At 30.8% G+C, this 27,441-nt stretch overlaps 1 protein-coding gene across 1 annotated transcript; it reads right to left on the bottom strand.

The window, feature by feature from the left end:
- Nucleotides 1-576: 576 nt before the first annotated feature.
- LOC105783082 (protein DUF642 L-GALACTONO-1,4-LACTONE-RESPONSIVE GENE 2) lies at nucleotides 577-3,071 on the bottom strand. The gene is made up of 3 exons (XM_012608275.2): nucleotides 2,904-3,071; nucleotides 1,664-2,161; nucleotides 577-1,413 (listed from the first exon to the last, which is right to left on the bottom strand). The coding sequence occupies exons 1-3, from the start codon at nucleotides 2,986-2,988 to the stop codon at nucleotides 887-889; spliced, it is 1,110 nt and encodes a 369-aa protein (XP_012463729.1). The 5' UTR covers nucleotides 2,989-3,071; the 3' UTR covers nucleotides 577-886.
- Between the last annotated feature and the right edge of the window lie 24,370 nt (nucleotides 3,072-27,441).

Here is a 27,441-nt window from a genome sequence, read left to right on the forward strand (position 1 = left end):
AATGCTTCTAAATATTTTAGGAAGATGAAGGAAGGTTTAATGCGAAACCAACTCTCGTATGTAATCCTTTCTTTCAAAGCATTAGTTGGGAATCTATTAAGTAGGTAAATAGCAACACTTCCATGGTTTGGAGTGTAAATTGCAGTGAATCAAGCTTATCCAAACCATAATTCTTCTTATCCAATCATCTTTATTCAAATCATCTATATCTCGATATCATCTTTAATCTAATCTTTATCCAAAGCGTACATAGAATGTATAATTTGTCAATGATAAGATAACTACAAATCTAGTATATATGTTCCATTTATTGTTCAACGTATTTGGTCTATGGTCTTTGTGTATTGCCTGGATTCAACGTATGTTTAAGGGAAAGGCCTTTATGGCATGTTCAAATAGCCCAAGGATGCAATTGAAACTGAATAAAGCTAATGCAAATAAAAATCTTTGCAATGCAGTTTGTTACCCAGCCAAATGGAGGCTTAATGTGGAGAATACCAGCTAGTGCAAAATTATTCAGTAATTAAGGTTTTATAAGGATAATCTTTCATTAAATACAATACGCAGCGAAAAAGATGAAAGTGAGAACCCAATATTTTCGCATTTATTATGGTATAATTCATAATTAAACACGTAATAAAATCACACTAGTATACTCCCTGATATTAGTCTATATATATATGTATATACTTTATTTTGTTGGATTAATATATAGCCTAGGTTCTTTTTTCCCCACAACATATAGCTTTAGCTCACACGAAAACCTTTGATTTTCCAAGCCCACAAAGAACCAAAAAAAAAAAAAAATCATCCTCAGGAAGACAAAATGTTGATAGACCACGTCCAACAATGGATCATCAACAGCCCCGAACAAGGTCGGTGATGATCAAGGGTTACGAATACTCAAAAGCTTCACATCGTCAACAACAGGACCGCATAGAGAAGAAAAGTCATCACTTCTCATGGTGTAGAACGTGCTAAGGAACATAATTCTTGTCCTGTTGGAAACAGCCACGAATCTAAGTGCAGCTCGCTTGAATCCACCAGTCCCTTTAGATTCGTATGGGACTTTGAGTGTGGCTTTACCGGCGAATGCCTCGACGACCAAAGAACCTGCACAGGAGTTGTTAGCATCGCCCACCGAGAAGGAGAGCCTGTATGTCTTGCCAACAATGGTTCTTGTTATTTGAGCGATTGCACTCTCTTTTCCACCAACTAGCTCCACGGCTCTTCGGCCTTGAGGCATGAAGTAATGGGCTGAATCGATGTACTTGACGGCCTTGAGGGATTCGACTACCCAGGCAGGGAGAGGAGAATTATCATCCTCAATGTTGGGTGGGATTAGGACACCCCATGGAGTGTTGGGGAATATATAAGGACCTTCTTCAAAACCACCATTTTTCATTATGTTCTCTGCAACAATACAAAATTGAAATTTTAGTGAAACAATAGCATTCAGTATCATGTGCAACTGGACCAAGGTGTTGGGTAGTTTCTTAAATGAAGTCGTCTGACAGATCAAATCAACCGTGCCTGCCTTCAATTGTAGCTTTGATAGTTAATCGGCTTAATCCTTTGGAAGTAAAAGCTTGTACTTGATACACTGAACCACTCAATGTCTATGTATAAAGTTTTATCGATGTCAAGGTGAAGAAAGGCTTACTGTTGGTGGGTCTGGGAGGATATAAAGCCTTGATAGCTACCGCATCGATGAGTGGTCCACAAGCAGGATCCTCCTCCACTCCAGGATTGTGAATAATCAACATGACCGCATCAGATTGTGTTTTGAATGCCCAAGCATAGTTGTCCCAACCGCTGCTGCTATACACTGTCTGGATGGGCATCACACCGGAATCGGGTGCTACCGTCACGTTCAAACGCTCCTCTTGAGCACAAGTACGGGCCGCACTGAAGGTGATGGAGTAATACATCCCTTTCACCACCTTTATCTCCTGCTTGATTGAAGCCTCGTTCCCCAACCTGACTGCATAGGCTCCCTCAGGCACCACCAGCAACATGTCCCCTTGCTTTTGCCCGGACTTTATGTATTCCACAAACCCTTCGTTTACCCATCCTGGTATTGCATAACGCCCCACAACAACCGTGCCCTTCATGTTTGAGGCATTTGGGGCTTGCTCAAAGTTACCATTATCTAACAGCCCTGAATCCAATAATCCAATCAATTGAAACTGAGACTGTCTTCACTAAAATCCAAAGCAGGCAAGAAACAGAAAGCTGTTCGGCAAACTTTGGCATCTTTTTTCTAAAATTAGTAAGCTAAGCTAAAAAGGCTAATAGCTTTCACCGGTTGATTCATGTGGTGATGTGGTCCATCACTGGAATTTATCAAAACCGTCCCAAATATCTGCTCCTATATCCAATTGGACTAATTAAACAAGGCCTTGCTTGCTCAAGTAAATTTTATTGCTATTGATGTCGGTGGCTATCGGTAAAATATCCCTGACAAACTCCTGCAGCTGCTACACTCTACAGTACACTAATTATCAAATATCCAAATGATCCCATCTGTATTATATATTATATTTGTATTATGTGTAGTATCTTATCATAGTGTTTTAATTAAGCTCTCGTGATTTAATCAAACCAATAAAATAATTAGTTCAATCTTTCAAATCCTAGTAAGCATATTCTTTTATTAAAATTTTGGTTTTATTTATGACAATAACAATTTTAAATCTATTTTTAACTGAGTAACAACTAACCATACTACTTGCTACGTTTCCTGATACCAACCAAAAATTCATGAAGAGAAAGTAGAGATGTTTATTTATTTTTATTAACTGTGCTTTCAAAATAAACAAAATTACTTTGCTCGAAATTTTAATTCAAAAGTAAAAACTCCTGTGTTTATGTATATGTATATTATATATGTAAATTCTTACCGTCCGCCACCGTAACGTTGGTCGCGGAAAGAGCGATATGGTAGGTGGCGCAAAGGAGCACCGACAACAAGACAAGCCCTTGCATTTCTACAAGTCTAGTAGTGTCTAATTTCTAATAAGAGAGAGAGAGAGAACAAATAAGGAAACAGATACGATATTATCGTTGAGGGGGAAAGGGCTTATATGCATGCTCAACTACGAAAAATCCCTCAGATTTTGTGAAAAATTACAAAGTTGACATCTGCAAATGTTTCTCGAGGTTTTTTAAGGAAGGATTCAATTGTATTATTGTAGAATTAAATCAAATTTGCCTATTTTTATAATATTTTTATGCTATTATATGAACTAAAAATATATTTTAATAATTAATTTTTATATTGAACAAATATTTTAACTATTTAAGTTTTTTTTAATCATTATCGTGGGAAACAATTACAAAACTTAAAAGGAATTAATTTTTTAGACCATAAAATTGAGATACAATATTTCATCTTACCAATATACATATACCTTAATGCATCTATTATAATCTTTTAAATGGCGGAATTGTCCTTTAAGGCTGAGTGGACAATGGTTTCATTACTAAGGTAGCAGAGCATGCAAGACCCCAACACATTAATTAAGATCTCGTGATTGATGCTGGGGATATTTTACCTTTTTAACATCCATAATGTTATAATATAAGATGTTCATTTCATTAAGTTATCTAAAATTATTAGTATAATTTTAAATTTTAAACTAATTTACCTTTTATTTTTGTTATTTTAATTAATTTAGACTAAATTAAAAAAATTCTTTACATATCAGACTTTAAAATTATAATTATTATATTTACTCGATAATTTATTTATTAGTATATTAATTATTATTATAATTATAATTATAGTTGGTGATGCATTCACATTTAATAAATTGTTATAATTGTGATTTATAAATTTATTTCTAACACCATATATATTAACTAGTTTCCATGTGTAACGCCTCAAAATTTTGAGTGTTGTTTGTTAAATTTTGATATAATTAAGTCTCTGTGTCTGTATCTAAGTGCTCTTCTTGTGTGTTGGAGGGTAGGGGTCAAATCTCATTTTTGGGAATTTTATTGTTTTGCTTGATTTGACCCTTACCTTTGAATGTTGGACTTAATGTTTATTTCTGTGTGAATCCATGTCAAGAATGAGCCTGCTGATTCGATGGTTAAACTTTTATGTATCTTCTCTAGTTTAGTGTTTAGGTCCCTGTGCATGCAATGAGGAAATGATTTTTACGCCTTTGAGTAAACCATTTTAGGTTTATTTATTTATTTCATTTAGTTTTTTTTTGTTTTTTCAAAATTAATCAGTTAAAGTGACGTTCCCTTCTCCTTCTCATTTTTTTTTCTTGTTTCCTTCTTTCATTCAATTGTTGTTATAATATTGTTGTCGGTGGTAACTGATGACTCTAGTTTGTTTGTTACATTAATCGTTTGTAGTTTCTTGTTGTTTTTGCATGTTTCACTTGTTTTCGATTAAGTTTTGTCAAAATGGTTTTCTGCTTGAATTTATGGTTTGATTGTTCAAATTGCTTCCTTGTTAGGTGAAGATATCGAGAGGAGCAATCCTTCATCGGTTTAGTTTCGGTTAATTGCTGTTAGAGTGTTGGTAAGCAAATAGTTTTACTCCGGGGGTTTGCGTCGAAGTTTTTGACGTAGTTAGTTTGATTGTCAATTTAGCATTTGATGTGGTTATTTCTTCTGAATTGGTAAATTGGTTGCCATTTTTAGGTTTTGGGGTGTTCTCTGCTGCTTCTATGTCAAATCTACATTAGGTGTGTGCCGAAAACCCGATTTTCTATCATTTTCAAAAGCTGGAAAACATGGATATCAATGTCACACGCTCATGTGCCAGGCTGTGTGGTAGGCCATGTGAGCCACATAGCTATGTGACAAGCCATGTGGCAAACCATGTAACTCATTGTTTATGAATTAGAGGCATATGGGCTGGGGACACGGGAATGTATCCAGGCCGTGTAACTCAATGTTTGTATTTTGGGTCACACGAGCTAGGGACATGAGTGTGTGTCTAGGTCGTGTAACTCGCTATTTTGGATTTAGGGCCACACAAGCCAGGGACACAAGCGTGTGTCCAGGTCGTGTGAAGGGTTGTGAGTCACACGGGCGTGTGCTTAGCCATGTGCCAAACCGTGTAACTCACTATTTTGAGCCACACCGGCCAAAAACCCAGGCTATGTGAATCTACACGGACGTGTGGGCCAAAATACTAAAATTTTCCTTAGGGTCGTAAGCATCGTTCGAATTGAACGTAGGCCTTCTATAGGGTCCTTATAATCTGGATTAGACTATATAAATTGATATTCAATATTCTGAGGCTAAATAATTGATTATTTGTACGTATAATTGATGCGATAACTGTTAATTGATATTAATATGTATTATCTGATTATGAATTGAAATTAAATAACTGTATGTACATCTCTGATATATGATATTTGTAATCTGCATCTGCATTGGGTGGGAATGGTATAAAGAAGGAAGTGCGTGCAGTTTAATGATCTACTGAACTGAGTGGCTAAGCCACAATTCTGTATCTGATTCTAGTGATTTTTCGCATAGTGATCTAATAACTAGTCTGTAATCAAGCTGTAATGTGTCATACTGACACTAATTGGTGTGTAGGGCTAGTTGGGTATTTGATACCCTATGTGGTGTGTTGGAATGGTCGGAGATGGTTGGAGATTGTGTGTAGTGGATGGGAGTTAGAAACTGTATATGATTCTAATATGTTTTGCATTTGTATATGATTTGTTCTGCATCTGTATCTATTATGTTCTGCATCTGTATCTGGTCTATTTTGCATCTACATCTAAACTGTTATGGTATTACTGAGTATCATCTATTTCTAATTATGTATCTAAATTTGGGAAAATATTGTTATATCTATATTGTTTGTCTTGCCTATATATCGGTTACACACGTTGAGTTATTAGCTTATTCTATTTGTTCTGCATTGCAGGTAACCCACAAACTTAAGAGGCTCGGCATGTCGGGAGCTCGGCCATCTCTTTTTTATAGATATTTTATAGTTTGTTTAAATTTGAACTAACATATGCTTTATTTTGGAATACGGTTTGTAAGCTCGGATTTCCACGTTGGCTTGACTGGTTAGGTGTTTTCTAAATGACAAACTTTAAATTATTTTAAGGTTGGTGTTTCTTAAACGTTTGATGTAGCCTCCAGACTTGGTCTTAACGTCTAGGCCGAATATGGGGTGTTACACCATGTCACATATGTTCCACGTAATTTTACATGTTTATTTTTTTAAAATTTATTAAATAATATATTTTTATAGTTTTAAAAAATATATCTACTAATTAAATAATTTTTTTTCTAATTTATAATAAAGGCCTATTAATTTTGAAAAATAACTAAGAGAATAAAATAACATTTTAAAAGTTAATGAAAAAAAAACGTGAGAAATAATCAGTAGTAAAATATTAAGTAATTGCATAAAATAACTTGTCAATTGAATATAAGTCAAAATTTCACCTACAAAAACCATTACTTTAATACTTTATTGCCTTTGACATTATATTTCACAACATAATGATAAATAACATTCACAATTATGAAATATTATTAAAATAAAATAATAGTAAAACTATCAAATATCAAATAATACCAAGTAAACATATCAAACAATAACAAAAATTATACCTTTTGGCGTTGGAAACAAAACCTATTAAATAATGCTAAAATGATTTTTCCAGTAATTCTTTAGATGCTATTTTGAATGAAAATATCTTGCTAATGCATAGGTATATGCTAAAATATTAGTTTTAATTGGTATATAATTGTAACACTAATTAAGAAATAATTAATTTAAAATAATATGTGTAACGTAATATTGGACCAAAGTCCAATTAAGTGATAATAATTATTACATTGATAATTAAAATATTATTAATAAAATAATTACTATATTATATTATGTTATTGATTTTATAGATTTAAAATAAAAAGAAACATAGATAATACAAAATACTAAATACTAAGTCGAGTGGGGATTTGTGTTAAATCGAACCGGTCGATTAGATGTAATTAATATTTGATATAATTGTAAAATATATTTATTTTCTTTTGAGTTTTGACATATAAATTAAGAATAAATAAATAAATTTATACATTATAGATTATATTACAAATATCTTGATAATATCATATTTAAAATAAAATCATATTTATATATAAAATTATATTTTTAATTAAAGAAATTTGATTTTTATTAATTTTAATTTATCCAATCATATTTTATGATTCTCTGATTTATAATATATTATGATATTTTTTAAGTAGACCTTTCAAAAGATATGACCAAATTAATTAATTTCACATTAAAATACTATCATATTAATTTATACTACTTTTATCATTATCACATAATAATGCTAATAAATTATTAATATAATGACAAATAAACGGTATTCTTGTCAATTCAAAAGTATTAAAGGAATTAAACTTATTAAATTAAATAAATCTATAACAAAGACAGTTTAGTAAAATGTGTTTCTAGGTAATCTTACATTCTATCAACTAAACACCAAACTTACATTCCAACCAAATGAAACAAACACAGTAATATAACATATCACCAGTAATATTACATTCTCGTAATTCTATTACGAAACATAATCTTATATTACTTCAATCAAATCCCCTTAAAATGTTTAACATAAACATCAATAATTAATAAGCTATCAATAAACCAAGTTAACTAGGGTATCAATATAATATAAAATTATTCAATTCGACTAAAAAATATAGCTTTCAATATTTTCAAATTAATAATTTTTTAACATTTACATAATAGCATGATATGTTTACTTTCATGTAATGTGGATTACAAAATGTATAAAATAAAATAAACTTAATATAAGTTTGAAAAAAAGCTAAGGTTGGACTTGAATATTATAACCTAATTTCAACTCATATTTTAAAGGGTTTAATTTTTTGCTTAAATTCATTTTTAATGTTTAAAATTTTTGTCTAAATCTTTTCAGATTTCAAGTAAAATTTTAGACTTAAACAAATAACCTTAAACATATTTAAGTAATATTTGATAAATTAAAAGTTAGGTTTTACAAATTTAATTGTTGAATGTCTATTATTGAATTTAATAAATACTGAACTGAATTGAATTATAAAATTTGCTTGGCCTGTTATTGAAAAGTAAGTGTTATAACTTTCATTAGTAAAAGTTAGTTAAATATAAAATATCATAAAGCTAAAAAGTATTTTTAACAATACTTAAATTAATGATAAAAATAATTAATTTAATTTAAATTGGATTGGTTTACAATTTAAAAGATAATAGATAATGCTATATTATAGTATTGTGATGACATGAGTGAAAAATTATATAATAAACATAAAAAATTGATATAATTATTACATATGGCATTGATTGAAATGGTAAAGTTAAATAAATAAAAGTTATGATGTTTTGAGTTTGAATATAATCATGTACAAATATTTTTACATTTATATGAAAAGATAAAATTACCTTTAAAATAATATATTGTTTTATAAAAATAAGAGACTTATTCTCTACTAAATTGGGACTTAGTTAAAGTGTGACATCAAATCAATAAGAATATTAAATATTAGTATAGATAAAAGAAATTATCTTTTCCAATAGTTTTTATAGAAAATTATATTTAAGGACTTATCTTTTGATATTTGTTATCTTAACATGTTTAAAAATTAATCGAGTAAAATTAGTTTTTATCGAATTGAGTTGTTTTCAATGAAAAGAAATCAAAACTAATATTCTTTTAACAATTAGACTACGAAGCAAAGCTCATATTCAATTAGAAGATGGAGAGATTATACGATAATTATGATTTTTAATTCAATAAATGTGATTACAAAATAATTTAAGTTTCATTTTAAAAGAAAAGTATTACCTTTGTGGTGTTGTATATATATATATATATATATATAAACGTGCCATTTTGCTTACCAACTTAAAATTTTTTAAAAATCATTGTAAATAAAATAATATAGGAAAGGTTAATCTCTGATGATCGTTTCTCCTCCCTTAAGTGATATAATATTTAAGGTAGTAATTGACATCTAACTATATTTTACTTTTCCGATTTATTCTTAGAAGTTTTTTAGGTGGTTAATTTTGTCTCAATCACTAAAAAATATGTCAGCTAATAAAATAGGATACATGACACATTCTTAATAAATGTTGTATACTTTTTAAGTAAAATGAGATAAAAAAAATTAGTAATTTAGAGGCCATTTTTGACAAAAAGAAAGGAATCAATATGAAAATTGTTAGGGACTAATTTACTAAAAAACCAAACCTTTTTAATTGGATAAGGGGAAGAAAGTGACAAAAAAGGACATCAATTCAATAGAAAAATTTGCATGATGTAGTACAAGAAACATATCACGAGGCCGGGGGAAGGGGTGGGTGGGGACACTGATAATTCAGGGTGGTGGAGGAGTCGGGTCCCGCAGAAACAAGGCAAACTATTGAAAATCCCAGCTGACCTAATTCAAAAAAAAAAAAACCTTTGAAAGGCGTGGCTTGTTTCTAGGCTTTCATGCAAAACAAAACACGTGGCCCAATATCCCTTTAATATGGACAGGAAAATGAGCAGCCTGACATGACCCGAATCACTTGCAATGGGACCCCTTGTGATCACCTGCATGTGAACCACCGAGCTTGTGCATCTTATCCAGGGAACCAGTGTCTCTTCTCCTTTCTTTTTCTCTTCTTTTCCTTTCTTATCCTTTTTCAACTTCAAACAAAACCTTTCTTTTCTTTTCCTTTTTAATCCTATAAACTATTATAGCTAATTATTTTTCTAATCAAAGGACCAAAAATTTTTGAGTTAATTGCACCAAACATTTTCAAATTATGACATTCATTTTAAATTAGTCCCTAAATTTTAAATCTTTTCAATTACATCCTCAAATTATCGAGATTATGTCAATTAGATTCTTCCGTTACTAAATCATTAATTTAACTATTAAATAACTCGTCAAATCTTATGTGTTATAATTTAAAATAAAAATTAAGAAAATGAATATTTTAAAATTAGATATTTTAAAATATTAATTTTGAGGTTTTCAAACTTTTACAAAAGTTTTATTCTTCACTCTTTCTTCTTTTTTTTTTTTCGTTTTTTCAGTTTCACTTTGTTTTTAATTTAAACTTTTAAAAGTTATGCAACTACGTTCTAATTTTCTTTAAAATTTTCTTTTAAATTTAGTTACATAATATTTGATGTGTCATTTAATGATTTTTAATAATAAATGGGCTTAATTAATATAACATTGATAATCTAGAGATATAATTATGATGTTTTAAAATTAGGGATCAATTTAGAATGATGATTATAATTTAAGGATGTTTACTGCAATTAACTCAATATTTATTTAGTACTTGTACGGTCTCAGGTTAATGGCAGATTTTCTTGTTCAAAGTTTTTAAGCTTGTCGGCTGATATAATGGGGAAAAGAAGCATAAAATATATAATATTTGAATATTTTTAAATAATAAAAATATTTTTATTTTCATTTCCATTTTCATTTTAGCAGGATACTAACACTTAAATCTCGAACTTTGAATTGTCAATACGTAATTTTAATGACTTGCTCTTTTGGTTATTGACTAATTTATATTATCTAAGTTATAATTGAATTGATGTAACGGGTTAAATGAATATCAATTTAGTTAAAAATAATTAAAATCACCACCTTTTACAAAATAATAAACACTATTTTGAAAGCATTTTTTTTCTTTTTAAATGTTATATAAAGTCTACAAAATCAATTTAAATTAGCATAATACGGGATTTAAACATAAAGCACCATAATTTCCAAAACATCAATTTTACCAAGTCAACCAAACTTTCATTTGTTAGCAACATAATTTTTTTATAAATATTTGTTATAATTTTTTTACCGACATCGTTAGTGTTATAGACTCGTTATTTAAGATTTTGACTGAATTGGTGTCACTTTTCAATCAATTAATATTTTTGGTTGTTGACTAGTCCATCTCTACTATTATCTAAGATTTTGGTTAAGTTTGTGTTGCCCATTAATTCGGTCTCAACTCAGTTGTGAATTTACTAGAAACTCATTATTTTTACAAAGTAATAAATATTATTTTGAGGCTATTTTACATGTTTATAGTTTTCTATATAAAATCCAGAAAATACATGCACATGAAAGAATTTGAACCCAAAACATTATCACCTTTACTCACTCAACATTACCATTTCAACCAAATAACATATAGGGAATTAACCCGTGTTATGCAACAAACAAGTAAATAAAGTAAAATTGAAATGATCGAAGACACAAATTTTACGTGGAAAAACTCCTCAAAAGAGAATAAAAAACCACGAGCAAAAGGAGATTTCACTATAATAAAAGAGAGTACAAAAGATGGAGAGAATGAAAGGAAAATTTGAAGCCCCAAAAGGAAAACCCTTCAAAACAAAGAACAAATAGGTTGAAATTCGTAGCATATATGACTACAACAACCTTAGGTTAATCAGAGTTTAAGTGAGAAACTAAAAACGGAGTTTAATTGGGAGAAGAAAGTCGAAAAACTTGAGGTGTATGTCGCCATGTCGTGGCGTGACATTCGAGTCATTGGGATGAGGGGACATTGTGTCGTCGGGACGAAGGCTCTCTTTTCATTGTGACATCAGCGATTCGTCAGGATGATGAACACTTCCTTGTTGCGACGTCATACACTGTTTAGTCCAAAATGCGAGGAATAACTTCACAAATCTTTACCTTGACCCATATTTGACTTAACTCCTTTGACAAGTCCTATTATTGGCCTAATTTTATCTTTGTCGGATACCCACCAAGTCCAAGCAATGGTTAAACTTTGAAACTAGAAGACTCTTTGTCAACATGTCGATCGGATTGTGTTCGTGCCGATTTTAAAAATTTGAACATCCCCTTGAATGATCACCTATCAAACAAAGTGGTAACGAATATCTATGTGCTTCATTCTCTTATGATGCATTTAATATTTGGTGAGATGTATGACACTTTGACTATCAAAATATAGGGCAGTTGCCCTTTTTTCACTTACCAATTCACTAAACAAGGCCCTTAACAAATTTGCTTTTTCTACCGCTTCAATAATTGCCATGTATTCTACTTCAGTAGTCAACAGATCCACTATAGCTTGAAGTGTAGCTTTCCAACTAATGACACAATTAATAAAAGAAAATAAGTAACTTGTGAGAGACCTCATTTGATCTAAGTCTCCTGTATAATCTGAATCAACATATCTGACTAAGCCCTTTTGGCTTCTTTTGAATTCTAAGCACATGTTAGAAGTACCTTGTAAATATATGAATATCCACTTAACTGCATGCAAATGTAACTTACCCAATTTGGCCATGAATCTACTAACTGTTGGAATGTCGGTACGCCTCGTGGCATAGTGAAAAAATTATTCCGGAGATCATTAACCATGGATCCATGTACAAGGAATGAGTCGGGTTGAAATAGAGTTCAAGATATACTTTTTTGAAACTGATGGAAAGTTATTAAAACATTATATCCTTTCCAAAAAGGATATTAACTTCTATGTTTTAATATTTGATCGAAATTATTATAATTATTTATTTTAATAATTTTAGTAAACTATATTAAATTAATGTCACATCCCAAAATTTTAAGTGCTGTTGTTAGTTCATTAACAAGCTTGAGAAGTGGTGTAGTGGTTAAGTATCTTAAGTAATTTCCTAGTGAACCAAGTTCAAGTCTCCATGTTCTCATTTAATTTTTTTATTAAATGATGATCAACCTAACCATGCATGAATGTAACTCATTTTCAATTTTTAACATTTTTTTTCAAAGCTATTCATATTATGTTTTGAAATTCCCATGTTTATTTCATCATTAATTCATTCTAACTCCCTTGTCTCCTCATGAATGAAATGTTGGGAGTTTGAATTTTGATTTTGAATTGGGTAGCTAGTGTTATTGTCCCATAGTAAGCATTTTGGTTAAAAAAATTTTCTTTGGTTTGCCATCAAATTCTCTTTTTTTTTTCTCCTCCCTATCAACCACCGTGAGCCACCTTCCTTTAGAAGTTCTCCTCCATTTTTATTTTATTTTTCTATTTTTGTGTGCTAATCAACATTTCTCCTCCACCATATCACTACCATGAAAATCACCTTATGCCACCACTCTTCTTCATCTTTCATTTTCTATCACCACCCTTGTTCATTTTTCTTTCTTTTCTCTTCTATTGATTTAATTACTTGGCTATTCTTCTTCTATCCAATATCATTTCAAACCTCATTAATAGACAACCACCATGCACCATCATTCGTCGGTTTTGATCATAGTCGCCAACCATCATATTTTATCTATTACTTCTCTTTTCTCTTTTATTTCACCTTATTAGGTCATCAACATTCGTAGTAGATCTTCTTTGACTTTTGGAAGTAAAGGTGTAAGTGCAAAGGTGGTGCAAGTTTATAGCAATTTCATGAAGTTTTGATTGATGAAGAAAAGTTGAATGATATTTTAATCAAGTGATTGTTTCAAATTGAAGGTTTGATTCGAGAATCATAATTCTTTTGTGGTTCTAAGTGAGAGTTGTGGTTGAAAAAGATTAAGGGTAAGTGTTTGTTACAAGTATGAAGAGTAAGTTGGATATTTGGTTTGAAGTTGATTTCTTTTATCAATTATAAATGAATTCTAATGTTCAATATAATATCATTAGGAACAAATCAAGTTTCTACTCATTTGGATCTGAAGTGTTCGACTTCAATTTAGGATTTACGATTTGGACAATTAAAGGTGCGTGTTTTATTCAAGTATTTTGTGTGAAATTGATAATTTTGATTATAATGTTTATATGATCAAATAGTTATTAATATAAGTATAATTTAGTAGCAAAAATTAATATGGTGAGTGATTATGTGGATTTAAGGTATGTATTTTTAACTTAAATCTCTTTGATATGTTATGTTAATGATTATTAATATGTGTTTTTGTTCTAATTCTCATGGCATGTGGCATTTTGTTTATCATGATTTGTTAGCATTGAAAATTAAAATGTCTGCATTTTGTAAAGAAAGGAATACTATGTCCATTGATTTTTTTTATTTGTATATGATTGCATGATTAACATTCATAACGTTTTGATAATGAGATTACATGTCATGTCACATTTCATGGGGTTGGGACTATATGGTAAGGAGGAAGATGTGACAGTTTAATGGTCTGCAATATTTGGTGGTTTAACCATACATTTGTTTTGGCAGCTTGTCTACAGTTTTGGTGACTTGACCACAATTATTTGTTCTGACAGCTTGTCTGCACTTTTGGTGGCTTTGTCCACATATTTGCTGGTGTGTTTTGGATGGTTGAGTTCTAAGGAACTCCTTTTGGTGCGTAGCGAAGATGGGTAGGATATTTTGGAAAAAAATGCATATATGTTTTCTTATAAAAATATTGCATTATCATAATCATGCACATAAAACTCTGCATATTTGATTATTATGTGTTCTATAATGTTTTTGTTCTCTTTAAAGTAATTTTGTTATTAAGCTTGATATAAAAATCACATTGAGCTTATTAGCTCACTCTTTTAGTTTTCTTAAACTTTTTAGATAGTACTCATGGATAGAACTTGATGCATCATTTGGAGGAGATTCTCGAAATTAAATAAATTAAAGTATTTAAAAATCTTTTTGGGACTATTTTGGACTTTGGACTTTGGATTGTTCTTATTATGTATTGAGTACTTTGATATGTTAATTACAATACATGCATTAACTTTGGATTTTAAATGTTTTAAATAACTGATTTTAAATATATAAATTGTTTTCATCAAACAAAAATAAATTGTAATAAATAGATTTTATAGTTATATTTAATTAGATTGTAATTTTTGAAAAATAGAATTTTACTATATAACATTTTAAAATTTACAATACAAGTTTTCTTATTAAATCTATTTAAAAGTAATTACTTGAAATACTACAATTTTTTTAAATTAAACATATTTTACTAAAGACTTATCGTTGACGATTTTTCTATTAAAATCAAAAAATGTTTTTCAGAAAAACAATTTAAGCACAATTAATTTGAAAAGCTTTTCTTCGAGATTGTTGTACCTTCTGAAATTTGACCATAATGTCTAGGCCAGGTTTGGGGGGCTACAGTTAATATTAAACTTTTATATGAATCAAATTCATATATTAATTTAACTATGTTCTCTATCCGTGTACAACAAGTTGTCTACATAATGCGTTCAATATTTAACTGTTAAATTAAATTAATTCAATAATTAATTTAAATCATGTGACAACTAAACATAATACCAATTGTGTTTGGATTCTGTTTGCTTCAACCATAAGGTGTAACCCTGTAGGCTCTTGTAACCTTAGTAGTAGTATTACAACATTTCTAATGTTACAAGCAATGAGTGGCATCTAGCATTGCTACCCAAGTTACAAGAAGTCGTGAATCAACATAACCTTTCTGTGATAAATTTTTATTTATTATATCATTTTATCTTTTATATCTAGATTGGACAAAAGTCATGGAACAATCACACTAGTATAGTCCAATATCATATTTCTTCATATTATGAGTAGACTACAATAAAAAACAAGTGTGATATTTCATATAAACTTATTTGAGCATCACCATGCATTTCTAGTCACACTCTATCATGTGACCTAAGATATTACTCTCATTATGTAGGAAGGACAAATCCTATTTTGATAAATCATATCTCACCACATAGATTGTGGCATATCCAACATCAGTTTTTATATTACAACCTGTTATGGTAGACGTTTGACTGTATCAAATTATACGACTCACAATGTTGAGACAATGATAATCTCAAGTATGAGGATCATATACATAGTTATCATTATGAGTAATGTTGTGACTATCACATAATAATCCAAGAAACATACTCATAGTGGGGTCAGTATAGTATGTTATTCTCCAACACATACTCATGTATTGATTTTGACATCCCTATATCAATAACCATACTTTGTCATCAATCAACTACACATTAGCCTTAATGCATTATTACTGTCCAAGCCCACAATAATACTTGACTAATGACCTTTTAAGAATAATCATATCATTATCAAGAATTTATTATTAATTAGTTTATTTATACACATAGAAAAAGAAACTGAAATAACAATGGAAATTCATTATATTAACAAATAAGGTAAAATGAATATGTGATTACAATCATCTCATGATTGGTCTTTAGGCATACTCTAACACTAACAACATTAACAACATGTGAGATATTTGGATGAGTACATACCATTGCATACATCAAATTTCCAACTGCGCTTGAATAAGGTACTTTTGACATGTACCTCTCTTCTTTTCTGTTTTGAGAGAAATCTGAAATAGAAAATTTAAAATGTGCAGCTAAGTAAGTACTTACCAGTTTTGAGTCTTGCATCTCAAATCACTCAAGGATCTTTTTGATGTGCCTCTTTTGTGATAAAATTTCCCGAAACTTCTATCCCTTGAAATTTTCATCCCCAAAATTTTCTTCGCTGCAGCTAAATCCTTCAGCTCAAACTTAAAGTTAAGCATGGTTTTAAGTCTTACAATTTCGGATGAATCCTTAGCCACAATCAATATATCATCAAAATAAAACAACAAATATATGAACGAACCATCATCAAGACATTGTAAATAAACACAACTGTCATACTTACTTCGTGAAAACCAATAGTTAGCATGAAGGAATCAAACTTTTTGTACCACTGTCGAGGAGACTACTTCAGACCGTATAATAATTTTTTAAGAAGACAAACATGATCTTTCTTACCTTTAGTTTTGAAGCCTTCGGTTGTTACATGTATATGTCATTCTTAAGGTCACCATGAATGAAAACAATCTTTACATCTAACTACTCTAACTCAAGATTGTTTGATGCAACAAGAGCCAAAAGTGCTCGAATGGACAACTGTTTCACAATGGGAGAGAAAACATCATAAAAATCAACTCCCTCCACTTGATTGTAGCCCTTTACGACCAATCTTGCCTTGTACCTAGTTTCGTTAGGACCCGAACCTTTCTTTTTCTTAAACACCCTTTTGCAACCAACTATTTTCTTACTAATGGGTTGTTTTACTAGCTACCAAGTCATGTTCTTTTGAAGTAATTTCATCTCTTCTTCCATAGCAATGGGTTATTTTCTAGAATTGGAGGTTTCAACTGTCTCAAAATAGCATGAAGGAATCAATGCTCTTTAGAACACTTAGAGTATATGCCTCTAGGTTTCCTTCACAATACTTCTGTAGTGGTTAAATTTATTGCCTTTTCCTTTCATAAGCCAACTTATAATTAGTTAACTGTGATGGTGAGGGTACCTGAAGGTCGGATGAAGTCCTAAACTGATCCGAAATAGCTTTAATTTTGCAAGAACCAAAATTTCATCGCTTCATGGCTTGCTTTTTCGTCAGGATGACAATCCTATTCATCGTGATGATGCGATAAGGCTTTTCGTGTCGCCACGACGTCACCCTTTGTTTCATCTTTTGACTCCACGCTTGCTTGAGACACTCTGAGTTATTGTGTCTTTAAAAGTAAATACCCCCTTTTCTAATCGAAACATGGCAGATTCATCGAACGTGAAATCTTTGTTAATGATGGTTTTATCAGTTTCCAGAAACCATAGTTTAAAACCTTTTGTATCGGCAAAGTATCCTAGATAGATGCACTTTACGACCCTTGGATTGAGCTTTCCTTGGATAACTTTAGCATAAGTAGGACAATAAAAAATTCTAAGATTAGAATAATTGAGAGGATCACCTGACCATATCTCTTTTGAAGCTTTACCATTCAATGCTCAATGTGGAGATCAATTTACCAAATAGCTTGCCAAATTTACGACTTCAGCCCAAAACTCCTTCCCTATTCCTGTATTAGAAAGTACGCATCAATCCCTTTCTAACAAGGTTCTGTTCATTCTTTCTTCAACTCCATTCTGTTGTATAATAGTGCGATGTTTTTTTTATCCCTTACTATTTGCAGTAGTTGTTACATTCAGATGAACAAAACTCTAGTTCATTGTCTGTTCTCAACCATTTCATGGACTTCCCGATCTATTTCTCTAACAGTGTCTTCTACTACTTGAAGATCCTGAAGACTTCATTTTTCTATTTCAAAAAATAAACCCAATCTTTCCTGGAATGGTTATCAATAAAAGTTAGGAAATATTTATTACCTCATTGTGATTTGTCAGGAGTCGGATCCCATAAATTAGAATGGACGTAATCAAGAGTCCCTTTTGTTCTGTGAACTACTGAATTGAAACTTACTCTCATCTGCTTTCCATAAGTGTAGTGTTCGCAGAAACCTAACTAACCAATTCCAGTGTCTTCCAGAAGACCTTGTTTGCACAATGTTGTCATACCTTTCTTGCTTATATGATCGAGTCACATGTTCCAGAGTTTGGTTGAATAAGAATCTGTAGAGAAATAATTATTTTGTGTTGTCACAACGTCAGGTTGGTTCTTATCTCGATGTGGCGACAGTTTCAGCTATTCTTCGGTAATTACAGTCGCACTAGTAACCATTGTCCTTTGCCACACATATAGGCTGCCTTTTGTTCGTCCTCTCATTACAACGAGAGCTCAATGAGAAACTTTTAAACCATTTGATTAAATGACTATCCTGCAACCATTAGAATCCAAAATTCCCAACGAGATGATATTTTTCTTTAAGTCAGGTACATACCTAACATTCAAAAGTGTTTAAATAATTCTATCGTGCATCCTGATTTGTATGGATCCTATGCCGGTTATCTTACATGAAGATTTATTCCCCATTAACACAACTCCATCTTTAACTAAACTGTGTGTTGAGAATCAGTCCCTGTTGGGGCACATGTGATAGGAGCACTTGGGATCTAGGATCCGTTCTAAAGTAAGCTTGGAGTTTTCGCTCGTGAACACTAATAAAAGAAATTGCCACCTCTATCTTCGGCTACACTAGAATCAAAAACTTCAGTTTTTTACTTATCTCTCTTGTCGTTCTTGACATCCCTTCCAATCTTATTCTGCAATTTATAGCATTCAGACTTAATATGACCATTCTTCTTATAGTAGCCACATTCTTTGTCATGATTTCTAGATTTAGATATTGCTTTAGACCTATTTCGATCTGACTTTTTGGATTGTTGTTTGCCTCTTGCAACTAGAACTGAGACTTGCCCCTCTGGCTTTTTGTTTGGACCTAACTCATTGTCGAGCTTATGCTTACTCAGTAGATTTCCCTTCACATCCTCAAACGAGAGGTTATCTCTCTCATATATTAGAGTTTCTTTGAAATTTTTATAAGAAGAGGGAAAAAAGCATAACAACAAGATAGCTTGATCCCTGTCACTAATCTCTGCTTTTAGATTCTTTAAGTCATTAAGAAGGGTAACAAACTCACTAATATGAATTCTAATGGACTCATCTTCGGCCATTCTAAACATGTAGAGACGTTGTTTTAATACTAGCCTGTTGGCCAAGGATTTCGTCATGTAAAGGGTTTCCAATTTCAACCATAATGTATATGTTGTTTTCTCCTTCAAAACTTCTTGTAACACATTATTCGTTACACATAAATAAATTATGGATAAGGAGTTTTTTTATCTAACCTATTCCATTTTGCCTGATCCATGTTCGCAGGCTTCATTTTTGTAATGATCCTCTCAAGATCACACTGAATCAGAATTGCTGACATACGAACTTACCACAAACCAAAATTTGCAATATCGTCAAACTTCTCAATATTAAACCTTGACGCTACCATCTCTGAATGGGTTGGATGCAAAATCGAACTAGCTCTGATATTAGTTTGTAGGGAATTAACCCGTGTTATGCAATGAACAAGTAAATAAAGCAAAATTGAAAAGACTGAACACACAAATTTTTTGTGGAAAAACTCCTCAAAAGAGGATAAAAAACCACGGGCAAAAAGAGATTTCACTATAATAAAGGAGAGTACAAAAGATGGAGATAATTAAAGGAAAACTTGAAGCCCCAAAAGAAAAACCTTTCAAAAAAAAGAACAAAATTCTATCAATCTAAATATTTTTGTTGTATGAAATCTAGAGTAAGGTCTATTTTGATTTTTTTATTCATGAAAACTATCTATAACAATAATTATTTAGAATAGTTTCGACCTTCTCACCTGATAATGAGAGGACGAAATCTGGATAAATACTAATACCTATTACTGGTAGAAAGATAGAGATCGAAACAAATAACTCTCGTGGTCCAGAATAAAAAAATAAGAACTTGGAGCATTATAGGTTGAAATTCGTAACATATATGACTACAACAATCCTAGGTTAATCAGAGTTTAAGTGGGAAACTAAAAACAAAGTTTAACTAGAGGAAGAAAGCTGAAAAACTTGAGGTGTACATCGCCACGTTGTGATGTGGCATTTGTGTTGCCGGGACGAGGGGGCATCGTGTCATCGGGTAGAAGGCTCTCTTCTCATTGTGACGTCGACTGTTCATCGAGATGAAGAACACTTCTTCGTTTTGACGTCACACACTATTTAGTCCAAAATGCGAGGCATAAATCCACATAACATTTAGTTTTTATATCAATTTTTTTATAAATTCGTTACATATTTATTTCCACCCATAGTAGGTGTAACATAATCTAGTAAAAATTATTCATTTTTACACATGAACACGTATTTTAAAGAACAATAATAGTAGCATCAAGATTGATGCCATTGCATGTATAAACCAATGTTATTTGAATTGGACTGAACCGTCTGGACAAATCACTTGAGATTAGAAATCGGCCGGTATATAGGTTTGAGTATAGGAGTTAAACCATCCTTTAAATAAACCATTCGAAATTGATAAAAATAAAAAACCAAGACTAAAAATCGACAGTTGAAATACTTCTATAATTTTTATAAAATTTAAAATTATTTATTTAACTATTATTGAATAAAACAATCAATGCGATTAAATAAAAAACCATGATATAACTAACTCGATTTCCAGTACAATCATAAAAAAAGATTGTATAATTTTTGAAAGGAAAAGGAAAAAGAATTGAGAGCAGAAACGAAACCTTGAGTGTGGGTCCAAATCTCCGAATATCTATCTATATATATAGCAACAATCAATTAAATCAAGCTACCACCGACATCCTAAGTAGAATTTTTTTGGCTTAATTCGTTAGGTAATCTTCCTTTAAGTACGATGATTATTGCAAGACACTGACGTTGCTTTATTTAATTAGAGCAATTTGTTTATAGTTATCAAGCCAGTTTCATTATAGTAAAGTTGTTTTAAGAGTAAGGGGGATCAAATTACGATTTGAAGTAGTCTTAATCTTTCTTTATTTAAAGTCTCAATCGAAAACTCCAGTTATACTAAATAAAATTTAAAAAAAATAATATTTATGATAATATTTATATAATAGGGGGTAAGGAGCTGCATGCAAAGTGCATGGGGGTGTTTGAAAGCGAAAGTGGGGAGAAAGGTGTGTTTGTGGTTTTCCAATCTGTAGGGTCTGAAATCTGGATTGGCTTTATTTATTGTAGTAGGGAATCACATCTAACGAGATTGTGGCCACGAAAGTTGAGGGTCTAAGACTAACAGCGCTGCTGATAATGACAGCGGCCGACGCTTTGGATAAAATACAAGGAATCCCCTTGAGTCAGTCTCACTCAACTAATCATCACATTGCAATCCAAGCACCAAGAAGGAAAATTCTATAAGAAGTTGCCTAATATCACCTTCAGTCAGCTCCAAACAAATATACATTAGTATATAAAGTTTTGGTTTTAAAATTTTTAATTTGAACTCATTAAGAAATAAGAAAAAGAAAAAGAGAATGAAAGAGTTATTTAAAACATGTTTTAATTCATAAAATTTAAAAGAATTGTTTAAAACATGAAAGAGTTACTATGAAAATGATTTTAAAAATTTAAGTAATTCATAAGATAGGAAGGAGTTTTAAGAAATTAATTACTGTGCATGAAAGAATTACATAAACATAAATACTTAATTAAATTTTTTAAGAAATTACATAATTCATAAAATGAAAGAATTAATTAATCCTAAAAAATTAATTAAAACATGAAACTATTCTAAGAAATTAAGTAATTTATAATCACTAAAGAATTACTTAAAAGCCGAAAGAATTACTAAAAACATGCAAGGGTTCTAAAAATTAAATAATTCGTAATATATGAAAGAATTTTTAAAGAATTCTAAGAAATTAAGCATTTTACAATAAATGAAAGAATTACTTAAAACAATAAATTTTTTTAAAATTAAGTAATTCATAAAACATGAAAGAGTTCTAAAAGATTAGTTTACGGTAAATGAAAGAATTACTTAAAATATGAAATAGTTACTTCAAACATAAAAATATTTTAAAATATTAAGTAATTCGTAAAACATGAAAAATTCCAAGAAAACAATTTATAGTACATGAAAAAATTACTTAGAGTATGAAATAGTTACTTCAAAAGTGAAAAGATTTCGAAGAGATTACGTAATTCGTAAAAACATGAAAGATAAGTGAATATTTCTACTTAAATGATAAACCATTTACCTTCATTTTTGCATTGTTTTAAGGTAAAATTAAGATGATTAGGCCCGAAATCAATGCTAACAATGAGCTTAAAGAAAATAACATTTTTTTTAAATTTTACCATTTTCCTATGTTTTATTAAAAGATTATTAATGAATCTTGAATTTCCTTGCAATTTTGTACTTGAGCATATGCAAAGATTAAATAGTCACCACCAAATAATAAATGAATAATGTTAGACAATATTTTTTTAATTTTGAAGGGTTTTAATATTCCTTCTTTTCAAATGAATAAGGTTATACAATATTTGTTAATTTTGAAAGGTTTTAATATTCATTTTTATTAGTAGTTTGAATAATTGTGAAAGAAAATTGATATAACAAAAAAAAAAGAAAAAAGGGAGATCCTTTTCCCCTTAACTTAAAAGTTGAGAAAGTTGAGAAAGTTTTAATAGTCACCATTCAAAATTATTGAGAAAGTTGGTGTCAAAACACAATCCATGACTCTACTAACATAAAACTTGCAAAATCTCATTTTCTTTACATAATTTTTAGGAAATTCCAGTCAACTTTATTCAAAGTACAATTTTAAGGCCATTAACCCATGACATCTCCTTTTCTTCTTCTTGGTCACATTGAAAGCTTCATAGGGAACTATGATATTGTCTTATAAAGGTAGCTTGAGCATTTAAGGTAGTATATCTCAACAATAGTCTCATTCTAGTGGTCATGATTCATGCAATGATTTTGTGGCAAAGTTGCAACAACCAATAAGTCTAAAGTGAGAAATTGCTTCTAGACATTGTTGCTTGAAAATTAGGATAATATTAATGGCTTTTAACCCTCTCAATAATTTGCCTAGGTTGAAGAAATCTTGCACCATTTTAACCACATCATTCTTAATATCCTATTACTATCTATGATAGAACAAAATAGAGAATCCATCTAGTCTTGTTCTTGAAAAGGCCCTAAACTAAAACCAACTTCATTGATCTCTCCTTTGTAATAGTATTTCAAAGTGGAGTATTCATTTCTTTTGAGCTTAGTACATCAATTGCTTCAAAAGCTTCTCCAGCACTCGATATTGATTGGTTTTCAAAAAGTTTCTAAAATTATCCGGAGATAAGATCTTCAACTAATCTTTTCTCTATGATGCAGTCCCTATTATAGCTTTTGATATGGTGGATTTAGTTAGTTTGTTTATGTTTGATGGTTGTGGAATGAAAGAAGTGATTATTTCTATTCCCTTCCAAAATCCACTAGACCTTTAATCTTTGATGTCAATGGCATTCCTAAACTTCAAGTATCATTATGAGTTGTAAGCTTCGATCTTTAATGCCCTTTATTACATATTCTGATTGACATTAGTTTGGAGTTCCAAAATTTCACTTTTTAATTCCATAATTTTCTGTTTGGGATTTCAATATTTGTTTTTATAACATTGTCCCAATTTAGTTTAACATTTTTAAATTTTTCTTGTAACTCACTATATTCTAATATTGATACATGTTTTTTTTTTACCATTTATTAAGAGTGGTTTCCTCTCTCTCCCCTATTTTATTATCCATTTGGATTCAAATATGATTTCCCCCTTGTTCTAGTTCTTTTATTCAAAGCAACTAGATTAGGGTTGTGGTCTGGCTCTATGGTTGGTTCGACAAATTCAAAGTTGTTAGGAAAAATCTGTTAGGATTTTTGTGCCATTAGTATAGTAATTTCATTATATTTGATAAATTGCTGAAATGATCAAAATGGTTATTCATAGAATAAACAAATGTTATGCATATTCTCTTTTGCTAGATTGTTCTCAATGGTTTTTGCTCAAAAAACAAAATGTATAAGCAAATATTGGTTCATTAATTACCTAGGTTTAACTAATGCTAAGCTATCATTATGTGGATGAACTATAATATGAGAAGACAACTTATATTGATAGGCAATCTAAATTTTTCATAGTCCAAAAAACCAAATGAGTAAATGATTCAAATAATAGAGGACTATTAAGTCGTTTATAAGTTCAACTGGGGAGATAGATTATCTTGACCATCAAAGCTAGATTGAATCTCAGAATTAGAGACATAGATGTGATTGTATGGTTCTCTACGTCCTTATCCACCGTATTTCTTGATTTCTTTGACATCATCACTAAAAATACAATAATTTCAAGCAACGTTAAGGACTCTGCTATAATCGAGACTAAAGAACAATCCTATATAATTTTAGAAATAAGTTAAAATCAATTTGAAGGCTTTAAAATAATATTTAAAGTATTTATAAATTTTTTCGCTGATTGGAGGTGTTCGATGGAAGTACAAGCTTCGGTGAGCTCAAAACAGCTAAAACAGTGCAATGGCACTATCCAGGGGCCAAAGTATCAGTACCTAAGGCCTAGGTATCGGTACCTAGGTCCTTGTACTATAGTTTTTAACATTCTACCAACTTGGGTACGGGCACCAAGAGCAAGGGTACCAAACACTAGTCCTCTAAAGCTGAAATTTGTAAATGCACTTAAAAACATTCTCAATTAACACCATATTTTACTAAGTCCTAAATCATTTAAAATATTCAAATGACTCATAGAACTATATTCATTCATAAAAACATGTATAGCACTTTTAAGAACAAATTATAACATATCATTCATCAAAATTAGAATAAATTGTACAACCTTGTTATTGAACAAAATTCAGTCTATGTACATGTCATGCTATATGATTCAAGAACTAATTATTAATACATACTGTAACACTTTATATCTAACCCGACCACCAAATCTAGATATCGAGTACCACAATTACCCGAATTTCTTAACAAGTTCCTAGCCGATTATTTGCAACACTAGCCAAATTATATACCCTTATCCGTTATACCACCGTTACTAAATTTCATAAGTAATAATAACTTCTCATTTTAGACATTGAAATAATTACTATTCCATACATGCACTAGGCTTGTGTCACCATTCCATCTTAAGAGACTCGAATAGTTATTACAACTTAATGAGACTTATGACTTTGCTACGATTATACTAAATAAATCCTTGAGGTGTAACCTCAAAGGGTGCCCTCTATGTGCATGAAACAACTACCACCATTCACATGGGATTGGCTATGTCTAGTTTGATCTCCCATCATAATCCGCGAGTCAACCATTGACCCAAGAACCATACATTTCAAACATACATTCAGACGAACTTAGTGAGATTTCATTCAGTAATGTCATACAAATTCTCAAGTTTAGGAGACAATAAATGAAACACAAAATTTAAAACTCCCTGTGTATTGCTGGGAGCACCAGGGATTTCCTGGCCTAGCTAGCGCCTAACATTCCTCGTACTATAGTGGTAGACTATCGGATGATTCGTCGGAATTGGCAGATTCTTACCGCGTTACCCTCACTATGTCCTTCTTGTAATTCAGCATGTTCTTGAACCTTCCGTTTGGGCAAAACCCCCTTTTCAATATTCTCATTAGCCATCTTGCTTGGGAGATTTAGTGAAAAATGTAATCTCCCCATTTATTACGATTTTGTACTTGCATAATGACCTTATAGGACTTTCCGCACTTTTGGTTATCCTTTCATGACATCCTCGAGGTGTCAGCATGTACTTGCATAACTCTTCCTCAAGTTTTCCTTGGAGAAATCATTTGATGTACTCATGGCTCCATTCCGTATTACCTTTTGCAAGCTTCGTTATTGTCTCGGTGGTCTATGCCTTTCAATTACTCATCATTCATATATACTTGTGACTTATCGTACCAGTCACGTTGCTCTTACAAATTCAGTTCCTGGCGTATTTCCTGAATGGAAAAATTCCTCGTTGGGATTCCCATGACTTACATCTTGGTTGACTTTTCCAATTTTATCGTCCCTATGGATTACCCATGGTCTTACTCAACCTAATCCCATTTTTAACGTCTTGGTAGACTATCTGTTCTTATGTCTCGATGGATTCTTTTGGTTGTCTTAGTTGAACTAAGGTCTTATACCCTTCTTACTACGTATTCACTTGGTCCTGGAAGATCACCCAGTGTTTATTGTCCTGGCAGACTATCTGTTATTTGTTTACAGTCCCAGCAGACCATTTGTTATGTGTTTAATGTCCTAGTGAACTATCTGTTATGTGGTTATTGTCCCAGTAGACTATTTGTACTGTGTTTACTATCTATGTAACAATCCATTTTTCAGTGGTGTTGGAAATAGTGGTTTTACAGCCACCAAATCTAATAAGTAAGTTCATAAATATTATTATTTAATATTTATGAGTCAAATGTGATTTCAAAAAAGGTTTTTTATTTGATAATTTATGTTATTTATGCGATTAATTAAGTTCAAGTGGTAAGACCCTAAAGTCAACTGGTTTTAGAAAATGAGGTATCGAGACTTTGTTTCTATAAAATCAGCCGTAAATATTTTTATAAATATTTACAAAATTTTATTAAGGTAGTATTAAAGTTTCGTTGAAAAATTTTAACGTTTCGATAGTTAATTAGCGAAAAGGACTAAATTGTAAAAGTTAAAAAATTAATCGCTATTAGTTTAAAGGTTTTAATTGATTAAAGAATTAAAATTGGATGACCTTATTTAGTAAATTATCCATCCTAAAGATAGTGGGACGGTTGGATGCTTTAATTGTTAGAGTATGCCCAAAGATTATTCAAGAGATGGTTGTAATAACATACTTGATTTATCATGTTTATTAATATAAGGCGTTACCATTATTATTTCAGTTTTTTTTCGTGTGTATAAATAAACTATTTTATAATAATGTCCTAAGAATAATATGATTATTCTTAAAATATCCTTAGTCAAGTATTATTGTTGGATAGGACAATGATAATGCATTAAGACTAACATGTAGTTGATTGATGATAAAGAGTTGTCATTGATATGGAATGTCAGAATCGATGCATGAATATGTGTG

The sequence above is a fragment of the Gossypium raimondii genome, chromosome 2, assembly GCF_025698545.1.
Source record: "Gossypium raimondii isolate GPD5lz chromosome 2, ASM2569854v1, whole genome shotgun sequence".
Classification (NCBI taxonomy): Eukaryota; Viridiplantae; Streptophyta; class Magnoliopsida; order Malvales; family Malvaceae; genus Gossypium; species Gossypium raimondii.